Here is a 20342-nt window from a genome sequence, read left to right as displayed (position 1 = left end):
GTCCTCAGAACTGAGAGGCAGATGTGCTAACCAGTCGCCCTATCTTAAACAATCAAATGAAAAACACTAAGTATGACATTATTTGAGCAAGCCTTCTTCCCCTTTACTAGCAATTGTATTTTGTCCACATGCAGCTTGAACGTCTTTTTGATTGTTAGACAGTTGATTACAGTTTCACACACACATCACCACTCTCTCCAGGATTTACTTGTGGAGCATGAGTTGGGATTTAAAAACATCACGTATAGCGTACAGCCAGTTTTAGGGCTTCAGTTCACACGAGACTAGAGTGGAGGCCTGGGTTGCGCCGCATAAAAAGTTCCTTTAATATACGATAGATATTCAAGATGAAGTACTTAGCGACACGCTCGACGGCACCCAATTTCCTTCCTTTACCACCCCCTGGACCTCCTGTGATAGGTTTATTGGCGGCATTGCTGCAGTAGAATAGTGCTAGTGCAGCGGCGGAATGTTTAAAGTTATAAACTATGTTAATCCCGCATGCGGTGTAATTACAAGGGAAATGTTACTTTGAGTTTTTCTTCCTTGACAATGCATGAGTAGGCTAAAATAGAGGAAAAGGGCTAACATCCAAGAATGCTGATGCATATTGAGGAGTTTTGCGTCGTATTAAGCTGAAAGTAGCGCACTACAAAACAACATCATTTATAGCAGTGGTTCTCAAACTGGGGTACGAGGTGAGTGCATACCTATTTATGGGGACTGGTGCACCAATAAAACACACATACTAAACCAATTACTCCTACCTTCCTTAACTTTGGGCCAACTAAAAGCTCTGATATGATTGTCACATAATTTTTATATCCCTGCAAAATATTTGCGGCTTGGAAGCATATACCTCTGGTCTAGTTCCCAACTTGGCAATCACTCCTTTTGCCACAAAAAAAAATGTCTTTGAAAATGTTCAGTGTGATTGACTCAGTGATTGGCTTCCAGCAGCTGACTCATTTCTTGTCATACATAAACCAACAAAAAATAATTTTACTCATGTTGTTTGTTTCTTAGTGGGAATTAAACTTGCTAGTTGCTTATTTGAAAAATAGTCACTAGAGCGGTCGTAAGGCCGCTAAATATTGCTAAGTTGGCAACACTGACTGTGCTTTTGTAAAGTAGCACCACTCTGTTCGCAGCCATGTTGTTCCGTGCAAGCGCTGGACTTCAGTTAGCGACGATAGATGAATATTACATGGAATTCAATTGAACCTGGTTAATTTACGTTCTATTTAACAGGCCGTGAGTATTTAGGTTCAAATTTTCAAAATAAATTCCCATGGCATTCATGAGTATGCAAGATATTGTTTTGATTTAATTTGGTATTGGTTTGCAAAAAAAATAAAAAATGATAACCACTGATTTACAGAGCCACAAGAAGGCAAACAAAGCTCTAGATTTTTCACGTGAAGACAAGTTGATGATGAAGCATGGCCTCAGATAACCTCTTGCGCAGATGCCATTGGACGACGCTCAGACAAGGCTGGAATCGCAGCCATTTAGCTCTGAGGCTTTCAGTGACCATCGCCAATCCGTTACCAACAAAGCAGCATCGTCAGTGGTGTGTCCGACCACCACTGGGCAATCACTATTTGTCACTATTATGACATCCATGGGTTTGCTCCAACCAGAACAGCTGCGAACATTTAATCATTTGTTATACATTTTAGCAGACAAGGAGGCGAGCACAAACTAGTCGAGTTAAAAAGGGAATGTCGCCAAGCTGTAAACACTTCCTGTCAGGAAGGGAGCACTTCCTAAATCCTGCAGTGAGTGAACCACGGCAAACAATTGCAGACAGTGGCTGATTTTCTCAAAGTGCACATTAAAAGACTGAATTTCTTGGACATGGTAAATTATTTACACAGGGTTGGAATTCCTGTAACTCATGATACTGTACAGACTTATTGGATATTAAATCATGTTATGTAATTTTCTCCTAAAAAATTATTCAGATGACAAATCATTAACTCCAATTACAGTTTTGTTTTTTAATCCAGGAGCAAAGAGAAACATTGTCAGAAAGAGGCCGCTCAAAAAAGGTTTACTTGGTTGCTTAATTTCACACTTGATGGGTTGGCAGGCTATTTATAGAAATATTATACAATATGGAACAGCAATACAGAGAGACTGGAAGAGTCACAGAAAGGCATAGAAGTGGACCTCCTTAAAAATGTATTGCTCAAGTCAAATTACTGAAACACTGAATAGATCTACAGAAAGTTTAAAAGAAGGCCAAATTAAGATAACCTGTGAAGGTAAAAGTGCATTTTAGGTTCATCCTGCAATTTCCCCCTAAAGCTAAATATGCTTGACTTTTTGTGGTTAGTGTATATCAAGACTAAGACACGACACAACACAATGTCCATATCTTGTCCCTCCTACATTTTAATGTTAGACTTACAGAGAAAAATGTTCTATCCCGCAAAATAGAAGCTGGAATTTAGAAATCACAAGGCAGCAAGTCTAGCGACCTCCTGCAGAGCAACACAAAGAAATAACAGCACAGGAATGAAGAAGAAGCTCTATAATGTGAAAAAAATACCACTCGGGTAAAGCATATGTTTGCACAGAGTTGACTCGCAGGCAGAAGAGACTCATGCCGATTTATCGCGTCCTTTTAATCAGCGAGTTGCGAGAATTTGCCCGACCGCCAGGACTCCTCCGGATGACACGCACTGTCATTAAACAAAATGGATGACGTGTCGAGAGCGGCTGTCTGAGGCCTAATTGTGACCTAGTGGAGTTGTTTGACGGAGCTCGTCACAACAACACAATTGGAAAAGACAGCGGGTAAGCCCGGTTGTGGCAAAGGGTGGTTATAAAAGGCCATCCTATGACTTTTGGGCCAGCTGTTTATAAAACCCCAAAACCATGACTAGTTATTATATTCAATAGTGCTGTATTACAGCATAGTGATGTTTATGCAACGAGCTTTGAGGATCACTACATTATATCGGAGGCTTTCCAGTGTTTTCTCGATGGGATGATCTCATGTCAACGAGCGGAGGCGAACGGGGCATAAACATGAATCCAAGACAACAGAGCAATTTTCACCACACAAGCTTTCTGAGAATGTTCGGCATGACAGTCATTGGGTATTTTTTTGAGGTGGTGAGTAACTTGTTGATATAAGCAACCCATGGTGACAATAGGAAAAATGCCCGGGACGCTTCAAATAGCTGGAGATGTCTGCGGTGTTCTACGACACTGTGGGTCAATAACACGTTACAATTAGTGATGCACAGAATTTTCAGCTGAAAATCGTCCAAAAGCACCCAACTTTGAAGAACAAAATAGTAGGCAAATTAATAAGTGTCTGATATAATACACAATAACGCTACACAGTCACACAGGACCGCAACTGGAAACCGGAAAAACATTTGCATATCAATGCTACATCACCTGAGAACAGGGGCCTATAAGTTTAAAAGTACATTAATATAGTAAATATATATATATAATAAGATGTTATCTTATATCCATATCAGGGCTGCACAATTAATGAAATTTTATTCGTGATCGCGATTTTGGCAGCTACGATGAAATGACTCTGCTCGTCTGCGATTTTTTAAATTTAAAATGTGGGTACTGCTGCAGTGCCCTGCGATTGGCTGGCAACCAGTTCAGGGTGTACCCTGCCTCCTGCCCGATGACAGCTGGGATAGGCTCCAGCACGCCCGCGAACCTATTGAGGAGAAGCGGCTCAGAAAATGGATGGATGGATGGATGGTACTGCTGCATATGAAAAGTGCTTCATTTGCAGAAGTCCCCGCAACAGCCAACCAGGGGGCGAACATACGGTTAAGGCTCCGTTGCCAACCTCAAAATAAAAGCTTAAAATGGCATCAATGTCCAATGCAGTAATATATGACGCTTTTACTTTGAAGTTGGCCCTCTTAGCATGTTGGGGAAGAGGTGACGTGTCACGGTAGGCCACAATTAACAATCCTTGTAGCGGCTGCCTTGACTTCAACTTTTCGGCTGGCCTGACCGCAATCGAAAAACTCCAGTAAATAGAGAGGGAAATCACAACTGTCAAGTTTTTTGCAGTTTGTCACCGTGCATGATTGACCAATAAAACAGAACTTCCTTGACAATTCACTATATTGACGGGGATTTTCAAATGAAAAGTCAGTGCTTACAGCCTGTTATTGTGTTTTATGCATTAACTATATTTTCTTCAATTAAGTTACAATTTGTGATAGAACTCTGTAATAGTATATTTATTCAGTTAGCCCTTGGTAGAATTTGGGGTACATTTATTTTGTATTATTATCCATCATTTAATCTTATTTAGTGCGGCATGGTGATCGACTGGTTAGCACATCTGCCTCACAGTTCTGAGGACCCGGGTTCAAATCCGGCCTCAGCTGTGTGGAGTTTGCATGTTCTCCCCGTGCCTGCATGGGTTTTCTCCAGGTACTGTGGTTTCCTTAATTGAAAACTCAAAATTGCCCGTAGGTGTGAATGTGCGTGTGAATGGTTGTTTGTTTATATGTGCCCTGCGATTGGCTGGCGACCAGTTCAGGGTGTACCCTGCTTCTTGCCCAAAGATAGCTGCGATACGCTCCAGCATGTCCATGACCCTCGTGAGGATAAGCAATACGGAATGTATGGATGGATCGATGGATTTTATAAGCTAAATGTGGAGAATGTATCACATTACAACAGTCAGTGTGACTGAGCAGACCTCTCGCAAAGCACTCTAAAATGGACGCCTTAACAAAACATGATGGGCTATGATGTTTCCATCCATATCGAGGCTCTCCGAAGAAAAGCACTCTTATGGGCCATATTGACGAGGGCGCGGCTGACATTTCTCAGGCTATCACAGGGTTAAAATCAAGGCGAGAGATGATGCTGATTGTGGCGTGTCGAGGTGAAAGGCCACGTGAGCACACTCAAGCTGTAATTGGAAAACTACCTGTACTATAAGAAGAGCAAAAGTAAAAAAAAAACAGCTGTCTTTCTGTCTCCTTATGTGACAGTTTTACAACAGATGCATTACATTTTATTAGCATCTCTGTGAAGCTTCCATGTATTGTAGTTTGTATTTCTAGGCATATTGGCAACTGCGGCGGCATGGTGGACGACTGGTTAGAGCGTCTGCCTCACGGTTCTGAGGACCGGGGTTCAATCCCCGGCCCTGCCTGTGTGGAGTTTGCATGTTCTCCCTGTGCCTGCGTGGGTTTTCTCCGGGCACTCCGGTTTCCTCCCACATCCCAAAAACATGCATGTAGGTTAATTGACAACTCTAAATTGCCCGTAGGTGTGTATGTGTGTGCAAATGGTTGTTTGTTTGTATGTGCCCTGCGATTGGCTGGCAACCGGTTCAGGGTGTACCCCGCCTCCTGCCCGGCACGTCCGCGACTCTAGTGAGGAGAAGAGGCTCAGAAAATGGATGGATGGGATGGATTGGCAACTGCATGGTGATCCTACTGCCCAGGAAACACACACACACACACACACACACACACACACACACGCACACACCGCAGGAAAGTGCAGAAAGCATAATTCAGGAAAAGATACGCTGACCAACAACACAAATGGATGATAACGAGAGTCTCTTGTATTTACATCTGAGCCTTGGCAAGGAGGCAACTTTTATCCAAGGGGAGACTGACCGCGACTCCAGCAAAGTGGAGACTATGGACTACAATACACTGTAGCGTCCAGAGCTAAGGCACAGCAACAGGGTAAGCAAACGTTAGTGTGTGTTTATTGTTGTCATTGAAGAGGAGACTGAGGGCAGCAAGAAAACGGAGCACTGCAGCAAAGCGGAGACTCCAGAGCATAATAATACGGCAATGATTATTTTCGTTATTTGTAGCTGTACTATAAATAAAACCTGGTAGCACCTGCTTTTGGTACTGGAAAAGCATCAATAGCGAGCCTGAAAACCTCTGAAAAATTCCTTTGTCATATGGTACTGAGAAGTTCATGTTGTACTTGACACACCTGACATTTTGTACAACCTTAAATGGCCAGCTTTTACAGGCAGTGTGAAAGTCCCCATTTTAGTGTCCCTGTTTCAGGGTCCCCAATTTAGGTCTCTGGTTTAGGGTGCCCATTTTTGGGTTCCTTTGTTACGGTCCCATTATAAAGTTCCTGTTTAGAGTCCCCATTTTAATAAAAATGTAGCTACGGTGGAAGGTTGTTTAGGGTCCCTGTTTTAGGGTCCATACTGCTGATTTGTACAGAACAACAACACTGGGTGGAAGAGATTGAAAAATGCCAGCTTCTACAAGCAGTGAAAAAGAGTTTTTGGGAATGCTGAGACACGTTTTTTCTACTACAAAAGGGTCACTGAGGAGATGTACCAGAACAAACTCTGTGGAAATTTGTTTATATGAATAGATGTTTCTATGCAAGCTGGCTCTGCTAGACTCGAGCAGCCAATTCTCCAATGCACAAACACACACTAATAATGGCGGGCCACGAGGATGCCGCAGAATCCGGTCAACTCCGTGCCACCCTGTTTTGTTTAGACTTTTTTTTTTTTTTTTTTGCCGAGTTCAGCACGTTGTCACTTTCGCGCCGTCCTTGACTAAAAGTTGCAGGCAGCAATGAGCTAGCCGATGAGGCCCTTAATGAGTTTGGAGGCGGGATGAGAATTGATCACATCTCTCAAAGCCGTCCAGCATGAAGGGCTTGTCGTCATTAAAAACAACAAAACATCACAGCCTTGAAAGTGCACAACAAGATAGTTGGAATCCATGTAATGATCAATGACAATATTATAAAATCTAATAAATCTAGACAGACAAATTATGTGATTAAACGCCAAGTGTGATGATAGCAGAAACCCCAATTTAGAGTCTCTGTTTCAGATCCCCGTTTTAGGGTCTCTTTCTTTGGGTACTCATCTTAAGGCTGACTTGTTTTAGCGTCTCTATATTAGGGTCACTATTTTAGGGTCCCCGGAGGAAGTAATCCCTTCCAGGATCAAATTCTTAACAATTAACACTAAACTAAGATAACTACAAAATAAAACTCTGACTACAGTGGATGGAATCTCTAAATTTGTTTTAGGGTTCCTGTTTAAGGTCTACGTTTAGGGTTCCAATTTTAGGGTGTCTGTTTTAGTGTCCCTGTTTTGGTGTATATTTTATGGTGTCTGTTTCGGTATGCTGGTCGACCTCTGATTTTTTGGGATTTCAAAGTTAGTTTTCCCAACTCTAAAATACAGTAAGTTAACCACTGATGACATGAGAATGTAATGCAATGCAAAAAGGCATTCCACCCCCAAACAGCGGAAAGCAGCGAGTTTGGGCAACAATAAGGATGCTCAGTTTGGGCTAGTAGCTGCAAAGCATGATGATGGAAAAGCCACATGGTTCCAATAATTAATTGCGACACACAAATCTGAATTATTACAGTAAAAAAAATACTTCATCTTTGTTATTAATGTGTGTTTATGTTACTAGTATTTTGTCGAATGTATGTGTTATTTCCCATTTATGGTTGATTTATGACACTATGGCTCTATGTCATTATCAAACCATGAGTGTAGGGTGTGTGGAATAAAGTCACCTGCCAGTCAATTCAACTGGATAGTCTGCAAAGCTCTACAGGGCATTGCTTGTTAATAGTAAAGAATTCAATACTCTGATGTGTACACACACACACACACACACACACACTGGCTGTCAGTCATCAACATGTGACATGTTATGCATGAGACATAGAGAGTAGTTTTTAGTGATGGCGAGATGAAGCTTCATGAAGCATTATAACACCTCAGCCATTGGTTTGAGTAATGGTTCATTTCTTGACACTTCATTGCACACGAAACCACCTGCTGGCCATGTGCATAATCACAGGCACCTGTATCTTTACAACATACAGTATGTGCTGCGTTGGATTTGTGCGTCTTTTTCGCTCTTGTGAATGACTATCTATTACAAAACAATGTTTGACCAAGTCATTTCCCAACATAAAGTGTAAAATATATATATTTTAAACATATTCTGTGTGCTTAAAATTTTCATCATCACTGATATGAAAGGTTGTATAATGTATTTCTGTCACTTTGGGAAAATGGCATGGGCTTAAGAGGGCAGAGGATTTTGAATGTGCTTATTTAGAAATAACAGTTTATCATCATTTATTTCAGTTAAGTGATTCATTCAAGAGCAAGACTTTTAAATTGGGGTACAGTAATTTCTCCCATCTCCCAGTGAGGTTTTATTTTACCTTACTTTCTGTGAACACAATACTTTCCCCATGAATAAAATAAGAAATGGTGGAAATTGCAGTTTTTGATAAACAAAAGTAATTGATAAGCCTCAATGATAGTTCCTTATGCAGTGCGGTCTTGCTTGGGGTTTGAACGCAGGTAACCACCATACCGCGGGTTGAGAGGTAGTGCACCAACAGTTGGGCTATCAGACCAGGGTGCTGGGTTAGCAGGCAGTAGCCCATTTCCAAGGATTCTGAGGAGTGACATGGAATCGCTCACGATCGCTAGTGTCCAAGCTATGTCCAAACTGCTGTCAACACTCCAAACTCTATTAGCCTATACAAACTACACAGTCTTCATCCAAACTGAGCTGACCACGCTATAAAAAGAAAAAATCCATCCATCCATCCATTTTCTGAGCCGCTTCTCCTCACTCGGGTCGCGGCCGTGCTGGAGCCTATCCCAGCTGTTATCGGGCAGGAGGCGGGGTACACCCTGAACTGGTTGCCAGCCAATCGCAGGGCACATACAAACAACCATCCGCACTCACATTCACACCTACGGGCAATTTAGAGTCTTCAATTAACCTACCATGCATGTTTTTGGGATGTGGGAGGAAACCGGAGTGCCCGGAGAAAACCCACGCAGGCACGGGGAGAACATGCAAACTCCACACAGGCGGGGCCGGGGATTGAACCCGGGTCCTCAGAACTGTGAGGCTGACGCTCTAACCAGTCGTCCACCGTGCCGCCAAAAAATAAAAAATAAAAAAAAATTAAAAAAAAGATTAAAATTAAAAAAAACAAAGAAAAATTAAAACACATTTTGAATGGAGCCTGCATGAGGGGTTTAGATTGCTGTCAAACCTCACGGCAAACCCTGAAGCGCTTCCCGAATCGGTCACGTGGAACAGCCGGACACCGAGGCTTCAGACGTCATCACTTCTGGGTCAGCCCCTAAATGAAGGAAGCCTTGATACGCGCTTTGTGGAAACGCCCCCTTCATTACTCGACACACGCCTGAAGACTCGGCACATCTCGTAACATCACTAATAGTTTTATTTTGGTGAAAAAAAAAAAAGGTTTTGGTCCAAAACGCCTCAGTGCATCACTTAAAAAAAAAAAAAAAAAAAAAAGCACAGACTTGAACTGTAGTCTCACAAAGTACACTGACTCGTTGGTTGAAACAGAGTACGTTTTTTATGACTAAGCCCAAAGAAATCCAAATAAAAACCCAAATTTGTCAGAATCCTTTGATGCGTTGAGCTCTTGCGATGAGGCTCAAACTCCAAAGTCAACTTTTTCCTGAGAATTTGGGTCAAATTCAAAATTTTATGGCCGAATTGTAAGGTGTTGGACTTCCACTGCATTTTTAAACATCAAAGTCGGTCTAAAGTGAGCAATTTGGTTTTCCCCTCCTTCGCCAATAAATAAAAACAAACCCAGTAAATAACGCTTCATTCTTCTATTGGCATTCCGCTAATCAGCCAAGTGCTGATATAATTAGCGTTCATTAGTCAAGTAATTAAAACATCGATACACCCAAGCAGGGAGAAGTTGAGTCACTTGTGCAATTTTTTTCAACCTAAGTCAGTTTTAGACCGTGTTGTCAGTATTGCCCTCCAAAGAGAAGAAGCATATACTGTACAAAGGAATTATGTGGGGTAAGTCGACTCTTTGTTTGCAAGACGGTAGCGTGAAGCTCGTGTGGCTAAGTTGCCAGCAGACTAAGCAGCCAGAAGGCTAGCTGGAAAAGCAGCAGCTGGGTCCTTTCGGTGGGGATTAAAGAACCAACGATAAGCGCAAAACAGAACAAACCGGGATTGTACCTGTGGCCAAGTTACTGTGAGGGATCAACGTTAAAGTAAGCCATTTTAAACTAAAAAGAAAAACTTTATGGAGAGGCAGCTAAAACGGCAGCAGTCGTAAGTCAAAACTGCTAGCGGATTCTGTTACAGGTCCAATAGATATATTTAAAATAATCAAATTGAACTGACTATTGAACTGGACTATTATTTGGGAAAGTAAAGTAGTAACCATTCAATTGTGATTCGTTATTTGCTTGTTTATATCCTCACAAATAGCCAGTGGGGATCTAGACCCAGGGTCCGAGCAATAGATGCTATCCATACTCATTACAAACGGCACCTAAAAAAAGGACAAAATGTGAAACTAAATGTACAAATATTATCAATGGGCCTTACCGCGTTCTCTGCTCGGGTTCCCATCTTGATATATGGTACCATTGCAACTTCTAGCATGTTAGCATTTGATCAATTCTCATGCACTAGTAACTGATGGCAGGGGCAAAATGTAAAATCCTTATGAATTGGCCTCAGCACCTTCTCGACTCAGGTTACTATCTTGCTATACCAATTGTTACCATGTTAGCATTAATTTATCCATTCACATTACAAATGGTACCAGGGATAATGTATAACCCAAGTGTTTTTTCTTCTGTCTTTTTAACCACTGCAGTGTAAAACAAAACAAAAACAAAAAAAGAATATCCACACCCCATCCAACACCTGCTTATCATGTAATGAAACAAAGTGAACATACATTTAACAGTACCATGCATTCTGGTGTCTAGTGCTTGGCTGGTGTTGTATTTTTTTCCCCATTCTTTTTATATTCTTGTGTACTACCACTGTCCACTTTTTCCTAAAATCAATATAAACACAGCTCAAGTAAGCATCGCACTTCACAATCTATACAACACTTGTGTCAACCCCTCAGCACCTGACGAGAAACCTTGAAAGCCAATCTCTCTGTGTGCTGCTCAAGAGTGCGAGGCTGTCAGCACTCCTTCGTGGCGCTTACTGCTCAGCATGCACAGCACACTCCCACAGTCAGGTCTGTTAAAGCTAATGTGTGAGAGAGTGTACTACCGATGTGTAATCTGTTTAATCAGCTTGAACAGCTGCACTGGTTGAAGCAAAATTATATTTTGGGGTAGGGGGGATCCTGTTTGCTTCACATATTTAACACAGACGTTTAGGACTGATAAAACCGAGTTCCAGAGGAAGGTGAGTTTTATGAGTTTCTCATGCTGATTTTCAGGCATATGGGAAATATACTTCGGATGGCAATAACAGTTGTTTTCTGAGTGCCAGAGCAAGGTGGGAGTGCGGAGGGAAACAAGGCACATATGCTGCACAACACGAATAGCAGTGTTAACAAGCTACATGCAAAACGTTACAATCTTAATTTTGCCTCTAGTCACCTCAACAGTGCCACAAAAATGTTTACCCTGAATATAGCACCGGAACTGGATGTTACCGCGATGTAGTGGTGGCATATTATTGAAATCGGTACACACGTTTCTGTCCAGGCTTTTCAATACAACATGGCTAAAGTAAGAGGATTCAATGTAAGAGTGGCATAGTGAAAGCAATTTTACGCGTCTCTCTTCTGGCTGTTCAGTACAAGTCAAAGATAACATCCATCCATCCATTCATTTTCTGAGCCGCTTCTCCTTACTAGGGTCGCGGGCGTGCTGGAGCCTATCCCAGCTATCATCCGGCAGGATGCGGGGTACACCCTGAACTGGTTGCCAGCCAATCGCAGGGCACATACAAACAAACAACCATTCGCACTCACATTCACACCTACGGGCAATTTCGAGTTGTCAATTAACCTACCATATATGTTTTTGGGATGTGGGAGGAAACCGGAGTGCTCCAATTGAACCCCGGTCCTCAGAACTGTGAGGCAGACGCTCTAACCAGTCCTCCACCGTGCCGCTCAACGATAACAATAATATTAAACGATGCCTGTTGTCATGTGTTCACACACAGTAAGTATATTTTGTCTATGAACTTGGCCCGAAGCATTCCATGCAGCCGGATAACACTCGTCATCACACAAGCGCGTCTTTAACCTCGCCAGCACTAGACTTCTCAGGTTTCTCCTGAGATGTGTGTGTGAGTGTGTCTGTGTGCTTTGTGTGTGAATTCCTGAGAGGCCAGGACATGACAAAGTGCTCCAAGAAGCATTTTGCCTGCCTGTATGTCTATCTCCATGTTCACTTTATGCTGATACAACAGCTCTCTGCACTGTGGTTTTCAAAAGCATGGGCACGAGTGTTGTCTTCTTAGAGGAATTAACATTTGTGTGAAATGTGTTATAAAAAGGGAAGCACAGTGAGTGGCATAGTGGTTAGCACTTCTGCCTCACAGTCCAGCTTTCTCCCACATTCCAAAAACAAGAACATTAAGTAGGTCCATTTGAAGGCTCTAAATTGTCCTTTGGTGTAAATGTGCGTGTGAATGGTTGTTTGTTTACAGTATATGTGCCCTGCGACTGGCTGGTGACCAGTCTAGGGTGTACCCCACCTCTCGCCTAAAGTCAGCAGGAAGAGGCTCCAGCTCCCTGCAGTGTACCGTTAAAAAGCACAGATGCAAGTGTTCCTAAAGTACCCCATAACTACATTTAGATGTTCGGTGTCCGTGGACCAAACACATAGTGGTCCTCCAAAAAGTACCTAGTTCCTGTTGTTGGAACTCGGTTTTAGGGTTCGTGTTTCTTTTTTTTATTTATGGTCTAGAAATGTGAATTGGTAATTGTGGAACCAAGGACAGTGGTTAACACTCAAGTGCCAAACCTGGGCCCAGGGACCAGATCCAACCCACCTTATCATTGCTGATGTGACGCGCTAAAGCAAATCATGTTTCTACTTCGTTTCTTGCTCAAATCTGTACTAAAATTGCCTTCACTTTTAATGACATTGAGATATAGCAAGCATTTTTTCTACAAAACCACCTTTACAAAAACACTAAACTGAACAATAGTTGTGCAACTATTTTTTATTATTCTATTTCAAAACTACATAGCCATTAAATTATTGCATATATAATAACATGATGAGGCAATTAGACATTGATATGGTTTCACAATCATAATGGCCCTCTGAGGGAAACCAAAACTACAATGTGGTCCTCGCCCAAAATAAGTTTGATATCCATGGGCTTACATATAACCACATGTGGCAGCCATCCCCAGATATCATCGTAGAGCATGGGTGGGGACCCTTTTTCCTATCATTGAAAAAATATGACGTAATGGTCAAACAGTAGTTTTGGTTCTAACGTGTATGGCAATATTCCAATATCATCCGGCAAAGCCATGACATCACTTGATGCACCATTGTTTATGTGCCACTGATAATGACTACGAATTCTCTCCGAGTACTCTGGCTTTATCCCGCATTACAAAACCATGCCTGTTGGGTTCATTACAGTTTCTAGATTATCCATAGGTGTGAATGTCTGAGTGAATGACTGTTTGTCTATACAGTATGTGCCCTGCGACTGACTGGCGACCAGTCCAGGGTGTAAATCTCAGCTGGGATAGGCTCCAACTCATCCGCAACCCTAATGCGGACAGGAGTGGTATAGAAAATGGATGGATGGATAAATGTATATGAAAAATAAATCCCTGCTATTTGATTGGATGTTTTCACGTAAAACGAAAATGTGATGCTATCAAGTATATTAAACGCATTAAAATTGCGTTATGTCAATAACAACATATATGCTGAAGAGATCACTTGAACGCACCACGTTTGCCGTAAGTCACAGGCGTACAAAGTGAAAGTAAGCCAGGTTCACTTTTCAGTAATACTGGTCCCGTGGCTCCTGTGAGTGGACCGGGTTCACGCAGCACTCCCTGCCGCGCAGGTTAGTCATTAGTCGGAAGTGTGCTACCGCTTGCACCGTGTGACGAGTTTCACTGGTTGTCAAAAAGTGGGTCATCCCGCAAAGTTGACAAAAATCAGATTTATATAAACAGCATACTAAACACAGCATGTTTACGCAGGCTGAACGAAACACCATTAAAACCAAATGGTGTATGTATCCATATTAGACCGTATTATTTTGACTTAATTTAAACACAAAAAAAGTTCACCCACCTTCTCCTTATTGTCCTGTTCCGTGGGGGGAGAAGTGGGAGATTTCACGCTGCCCACGGCGACGGCTTCAGCGACCGTCACACCAACGCCTCCACCATCAGTACTCGGCGCCGGGTTGCTCTTCTCCACCGTCTCAACCTTGATGAGTCGGTGCTTCGGAGACACGTACTTGATGTCCGGCGAGCCCACGGCGAACGACATATTTCCACCGGGAGTGTACGGGTCCTCGAAGTCCAGCTCCTTTTGGAGTTTGTAAGCGGCAAGGATGTCCGGCTGAGCGGGGCTGAGCGTGAAAGTGGCCCCCGGTTGGAAGCCAGGCGCGCCGGTCACACCGGTGAGGCAGTGTCGGTAGTCCGGCTTCGGGGGCGCCGGAGGGGGTGCTTTGGTTGTTTTGAATCCGAGGTGCTCCTTGAACCACTTGGCCATGCTGCCAGTGCATCGCTTACGACTAAAAAATGACGGGACTTTTTTTTTTTTTTTTTTAAGTTCCAGGAGTCCGAACGTGGCGGTGTGAAGTCCTCGGGTCAGCCGGGAGCCACAGCCGGCGGGGGGCGGGGGTGGCTTCGCCGGAGGCACTTTTCCTCTGTGGAAGTCACACACACTGACACGAAAAACACACCTCGCTTACATGAGCTCGTAGCTGTAGTGTAACACACGTGTATTTGTGTGTGTGTGTGTGTGTGTGCGTGAGTGCTTCACACGTCATATTTCCACGCTACGCATCATGGGACAGACTACAAAGACACGCCCCCTCCTTTCTTCCTCCCCTCCTTCCTCATCAAAGAAACCTGGTCTCCGTTACCTGAGAACGTTTACTGCCCCCTGCTGGACACTCCAGTCAACGCAATCGCGCGCATTGACTGAGCAATCCACTTTGTCGTAGCTCACGTGACGTCATCAATACTTTTCTGTCCGCTCGTGCTTGCATTCCAGGCTGGTAGGAAATAGCACGTGCCACTTGGGAGTTCCAGTTGAATGTAGGGGAGGGGAACATAAGTCTGTACTTTCGCATGAGAAATGGATGGATGGCAGGACAGACAGACAGATTGGTAGATAGGTATAACGATGGAATATGGGCCAAATGGAAGGATGGAAATGTAATTGGTTAAGATTACAATTTATTCTGTTGAAAATGTAATAGTCGTGTAATTATTTCCATTACTTTCTTAAAGTTTTGACTAATTAGATTTGATTACATTTTGATTACTTTTCTAAATTTTGAAATAATGCAGCAAAAGGACCCTTTGATGTTGCCTCAAAAAAGTGGATTAAAAACAGATCATTATTTTGGAATTAACCACATATTTGTTCTATGTGCAAATTTTAACCTGATAACAAAACATGATGAAATGTAAATACTCTTACAATACCTGGTATAATATTAAACAACAATACGTTTTCCCCTTTGTTTGAATGTACAACAACTCAAATTCGTTAGGAAAATATTTCTTTTTAAAGAAATGTTTTTAAATCATTTTACAAAACAACCTCAGATTTCTTGAAAATATTTTGCTCCAGTTCGTCATCCACAATGTGTGCATACTAACTGATCACAGCGATTGTATTTCAAGGCACACAACCTTTAAGTCACAGGTATTTGGAACTGAAAAATATAGTACTGCACTTTAAAATTATTAAGACCTAGGAATTATTACCATTCTATTTTTTACAGGAGCACAATAATTTTCAAAATGATCCTTAGTCCCCTCGACACAATGTCTTTTGTATTTTATCACTTTTAAATTCATCCTGCGAGCCAGATTGTACCCCATAGCGGGCCTGTTTTGGCCCACAGGCCGTATGTTTGACACCACTGCAGTAATGTAATGGGCAACAATTGCATACATTTTATAATTAAATTACATAATCTTGTTACATGTAATTAGTTACTAGGTAGGTAGGTACACAGACCAGGTATTTCCTATGGTTGCATCCATATTTCTATATAGCGCATTCATACAGTCTTCCTTGCACATGCAGCTTACTTAAAGAGGATGTGTCTCCTTTGAGACGCCAGATTATGGCATTTGCATTTTGATGGCTGACAGCTCAGGCAGCAGAAAGTGGGGAACGCAATAAAAGAGTGATTGGACTCAAAATGGTAGCAGATCCTCTCATCGCAACATTGAGATGAAGCCATTATGCTACACCACTGACTATATTTTTTTCATAGTGCACCTGTAGCCGCCTGTCTATACTATTATAGTGCTAATGTCACACATTGCATGGGTGCAGTCCTTTCTCTTAAGAGGGTTTTCTGGAGACAACATAAAAGTGTATGAAACAAAACGGAGCATCTTAATACATTTCGTGTGAAGCATTTATTTATTTTTTTTAATTATAAAATCATATACAGTCAATTTCCCAGCTTTGAGGTCACTCTGCTCTTCCCCAAAATATAGTGAGGACAGCAATAACAGATGTCTCCAGAGTTGTTCCTGTGCCGAGGTTAAACTGTGATCTGAAAATGTTATTAAAAAAGAAGTATTGTTTCATAAAACCACTGCAGTCGTGACTCCTGTTAATAATGCCCATTGTTTTCAGTGTCTGTTTCTTTTCATCTGCCCTCTGAAGCAAAAAATAATTCATATTGGGCCTACTGCTCCACTGTGTCATTTATGTGAAATACCTATAACTACTTTGAGGAAACATGCCTGTAATAGATGAAAAACTTGCATAAAAGTCCAGAATTTTAATGATAAACTACATTCTATCAGTTTCTATTAATGATTTAGTAGCAAAAGACTTGTGCAATTCCAACAGGGTGCTCAGGCCTTCTGGATCTGTAATAAATACCAATGAACAAAGTAACTTTACCCTTGTGTTAGTGGTATATTATAGAAAATTGTTTCTTTAATGGCTTGTATACAAATAGGTATGTTTCTGGGGTGCCTGTCAACCCATCAAATGTAAAATTACAACCAAGTAAATTTTTTGTAGCTATTTCTGAAAATGTGTCTGTGAGGGAGTCATTCCAAATTTGAATGAATTGTAATGTAACAGTGCATCTAATTTACATAATACTGCCCCCCACCCAACACCAGGTTTTTCCACCCATGAATCGGAAGCTAGGCTGGGTGAAGATCGGACATTTTCAAGCTGTCGGCTGGAAGCACCATCATGACAGTTAAACTCAAAACAAAGTCAAAGTTAAGTAATTCAAGACCGATACGCGACAAGCTAGGTGTACCAGCACAACAAGCAAACTCTACACAGGGGAGGCCGGATTTGAACCCGGGTCCTCATAACTGTAAGTATTATTATTAATATTATTATTATTAATTCATTAATTTTTCGTGCCGGTTATCCTCACAAGGGTAGCGGGCATGCTGGAGCCCATCCCAGCTATCTTTGGGCGAGAGGCGGGGTACACCCTGAACTGGTCACCAGCCAATCGCAGGGCACATATACATATAAACAAACAACTATTTGCACTCACATTTACACCTATGGACAATTTAGAGTCCTAAATTAACCTACCATGCATGTTTTTGCGATGTTGGAGGAGACCGGAGTACCCGGAGAAAACCCACACAGGCACGGGGAGAACATGCAAACTCCACACAGGTGAGGCCGGATTTGAACCTGGGTCCTCAGAACCGTGAGGCAGATGTGCCAACCAGTCAATCACCGTGCTGCCATTTATTATTATTATTATTATTTTTATCCATCCATTTTCCATACCGCTTAGCCTCACGAGAGTCGCAGGTGTGCTGGAGCCCATCCCAGCTATCTTTGGGCGAGAGGCAGGGTACACCCTGAACTGGTCGCCCAGCCAATCGCAGAGCACATATAGACAAACAACCATTTGCACTCACATTCATACCTAAGGACAATTTTGAGTCTTCAATTAACCTACCATGCATGTTTTTGGGATGTGGGAGGAAACCGGAGTACCCGGAGAAAACCCACACAGGAAGGGGGAGAACATGCAAACTACACACAGGCATTATTATTTTTATATAGTTTTTAAATCCCACATTCTCCCTCCTGTGGTCTGTGTGGTTGTGAGTGTCGTTGTGAGTGCGTGCGTGCGTGTGCATGCGTGCGTGCGTGGAAGATAGCCTAAAATCCCCAAAGCTCAGACAGCCTGTCAGCTTAGGTTCGCTATATGGGGGTATATTTAATGCCTTGATGAGTTGCCACACAGCTCAAAAAAAATAAATCAAATAAATAAAATAAGACTTGCTGTCTTGCGAGACATGCAACAACTTTATTTCCTCCCCTAAGTTGTCCTCGTTTGGGACTTTTTGTCTAGCTCTGCTAGAAATGATGCGACAGCAGGACCAGACTGTGTCATAGTGAGGATGCTGAGATATTATTTATCAGCAAATATATTCCATATTTTGGGGGCATTTGGGTGAAATTATTTTTTTTCTCCCCCACAGGAAATAATGAGAATAGAATCGGTTTCATGGTTAAAATGGCACTATCGTAAAAATATTCATACGACATTATATATTTTAATCATCACCGACTACATTTTATACTCAAAGTCAGCCAATTATTTCTGTACTTTATATTCGTTTTTATGGAAAGCAGTCCTTTTTGAACGCATTCCCACTCGTCAAGACTTCACTCATTAACCTGCCTGACCCGCTCCACCTCCACAGTTCCAAGCCTTGAACTGGACGCGTGATAATGAATGGATTGACGGCTCTTTGAAGCCTTCACTTTGACGGTCACTCTATTCCTTTGACATAGAGTGAGCCTATCTCACATATTATTAAAGAGTGCAAGTGCCAGTGCATTATAAAACATGCGGAGGGGACATGAGAGGACACCCCTTTGCATTCCAAAATGAAACAATGGCAGAAGCAGCAATCTGTTCTGTGGGTCATGGTTCTTTGTAGTCATCATAAAACATTTCTATACTGTACAGGCATAGCTCAGGAGACCTCAGGTCCACAAGCTTCAAAGGATTGTTTTTTCTTAGTCCAAAAGAAGCAGTCTCAACAACGGGTATTTTGAGAAGAGTGTGAGAAGAGATAAATGATAACAAATGTAAAAAAAATAAGTAATATAGGTACTGCGATTGGCTGGCTACCAGTCCAGGGTCTCGACTAAAGTCAACTGGGATAGCCTCCAGCTCTCCTGTCACCCTAATTAGGATAAGTACTATACTATACTATACTATACTATACTATACTATACTATACTGATGTAGCGCTTTATCTACACCATCACGGTGCCTTAAGGGCTTTATACAGGCTCACATTCACCCATTCAGACTCAAGACTCGATGACCCGCTTTACCACCTTAGCCACAGCTCAGACGGAATAAGAACTATGGTGGTGAAAAAAGCATGAAATTTGGACGACATGCTTGACTCTCCCTCGGCAGTAGCAACAAAAATAATGGTTTAATCATAGTGACAGTGTGATTCTCTTTCCATTGTTTACCATTCAAAGTATGGAATTCTGGGGTGCCATGGATGTTTGGAGGCAGGCGAGAAATTTCCAAGGCATAAAAATATATAGCAGTAGTATTCCTAAAGTTTTTTAAAATGTTTAAAAATTAATTTCAGACAGCAACTTCCCCGGATGTGACAACATGGCCCCCATTCTGCTACCCATTTAAGAGTCCCTGATAGTCATGGCTGAAAAGCCACCTACATGTTACACTTACTCTGTTGTCTGCTGCTGCTTGGCCAGGTTGGCGTTGCAAATCAGAATCTGTTCTCAATTCCCTTACCTGGATGAATAAAGGTAAAGGAATAAAAACATTGAGGTTTTTGAGGGACTTTTTCTTTCCTGGTTGGACTGACATTTGCACCATGTGTTTAGGAGTTTTGCAAGAACGTAAGCTAGAATTACAGTGGCCATAAGGTTAAAAAAGGCCCAATCATCGATTTTTCCAGGCACTACCAACCCGCATGACATCACTGGTTCTCCCAATGTCTTGCTTCTACTGTCCATCTCTGTGTTAAATGAGAATAATATGAGTATGACCAAGCTAGACAGATAGGTGGTCTAAGAGATTACTGGCGTCACGGAGGCACGGTCCTTAACGGTTGGGCATGGCCTGATAAAGTGAGTGTCAGACTGTTGGCTCAGTGCAGATCTAGGAACAGATCCAATCTCAGGTGTCTGATGCTGTTGGCCGTGCGAGTGTGACAGTCGCTTACTCTCGCTCGTTTTTCTGGCTACAGGCGTCTCAGTGACCCAATAATGTCTGTCTGTGTCACAATGAGCTGCGCTGGACCAGGGAGGTGGATTACAGATTTTT

General features: G+C 42.2%; 1 protein-coding gene across 3 annotated transcripts in view; it reads right to left on the bottom strand.

The window, feature by feature from the left end:
* Nucleotides 1-14919, bottom strand: part of LOC133474205 (SH2 domain-containing adapter protein F-like) — a 167466-nt gene extending 152547 nt beyond the window's left edge. Inside the window, exon 1 of one of the 3 annotated variants that reach the window (XM_061765666.1) lies at nucleotides 14114-14919. In XM_061765666.1, coding sequence (XP_061621650.1) covers nucleotides 14114-14539 — 426 coding nt within the window. In that variant the 5' untranslated portion in view covers nucleotides 14540-14919. The remainder of the gene's footprint in view (nucleotides 1-14113) is intronic. The other 2 variants (XM_061765667.1, XM_061765668.1) reach the window with 2 other exon arrangements.
* Nucleotides 14920-20342: the final 5423 nt, after the last annotated feature.

The sequence above is a fragment of the Phyllopteryx taeniolatus genome, chromosome 2 (genome assembly GCF_024500385.1).
Source record: "Phyllopteryx taeniolatus isolate TA_2022b chromosome 2, UOR_Ptae_1.2, whole genome shotgun sequence".
Taxonomy (NCBI): Eukaryota; Metazoa; Chordata; class Actinopteri; order Syngnathiformes; family Syngnathidae; genus Phyllopteryx; species Phyllopteryx taeniolatus.
This window is presented reverse-complemented; position numbering and strand designations above follow the sequence as displayed.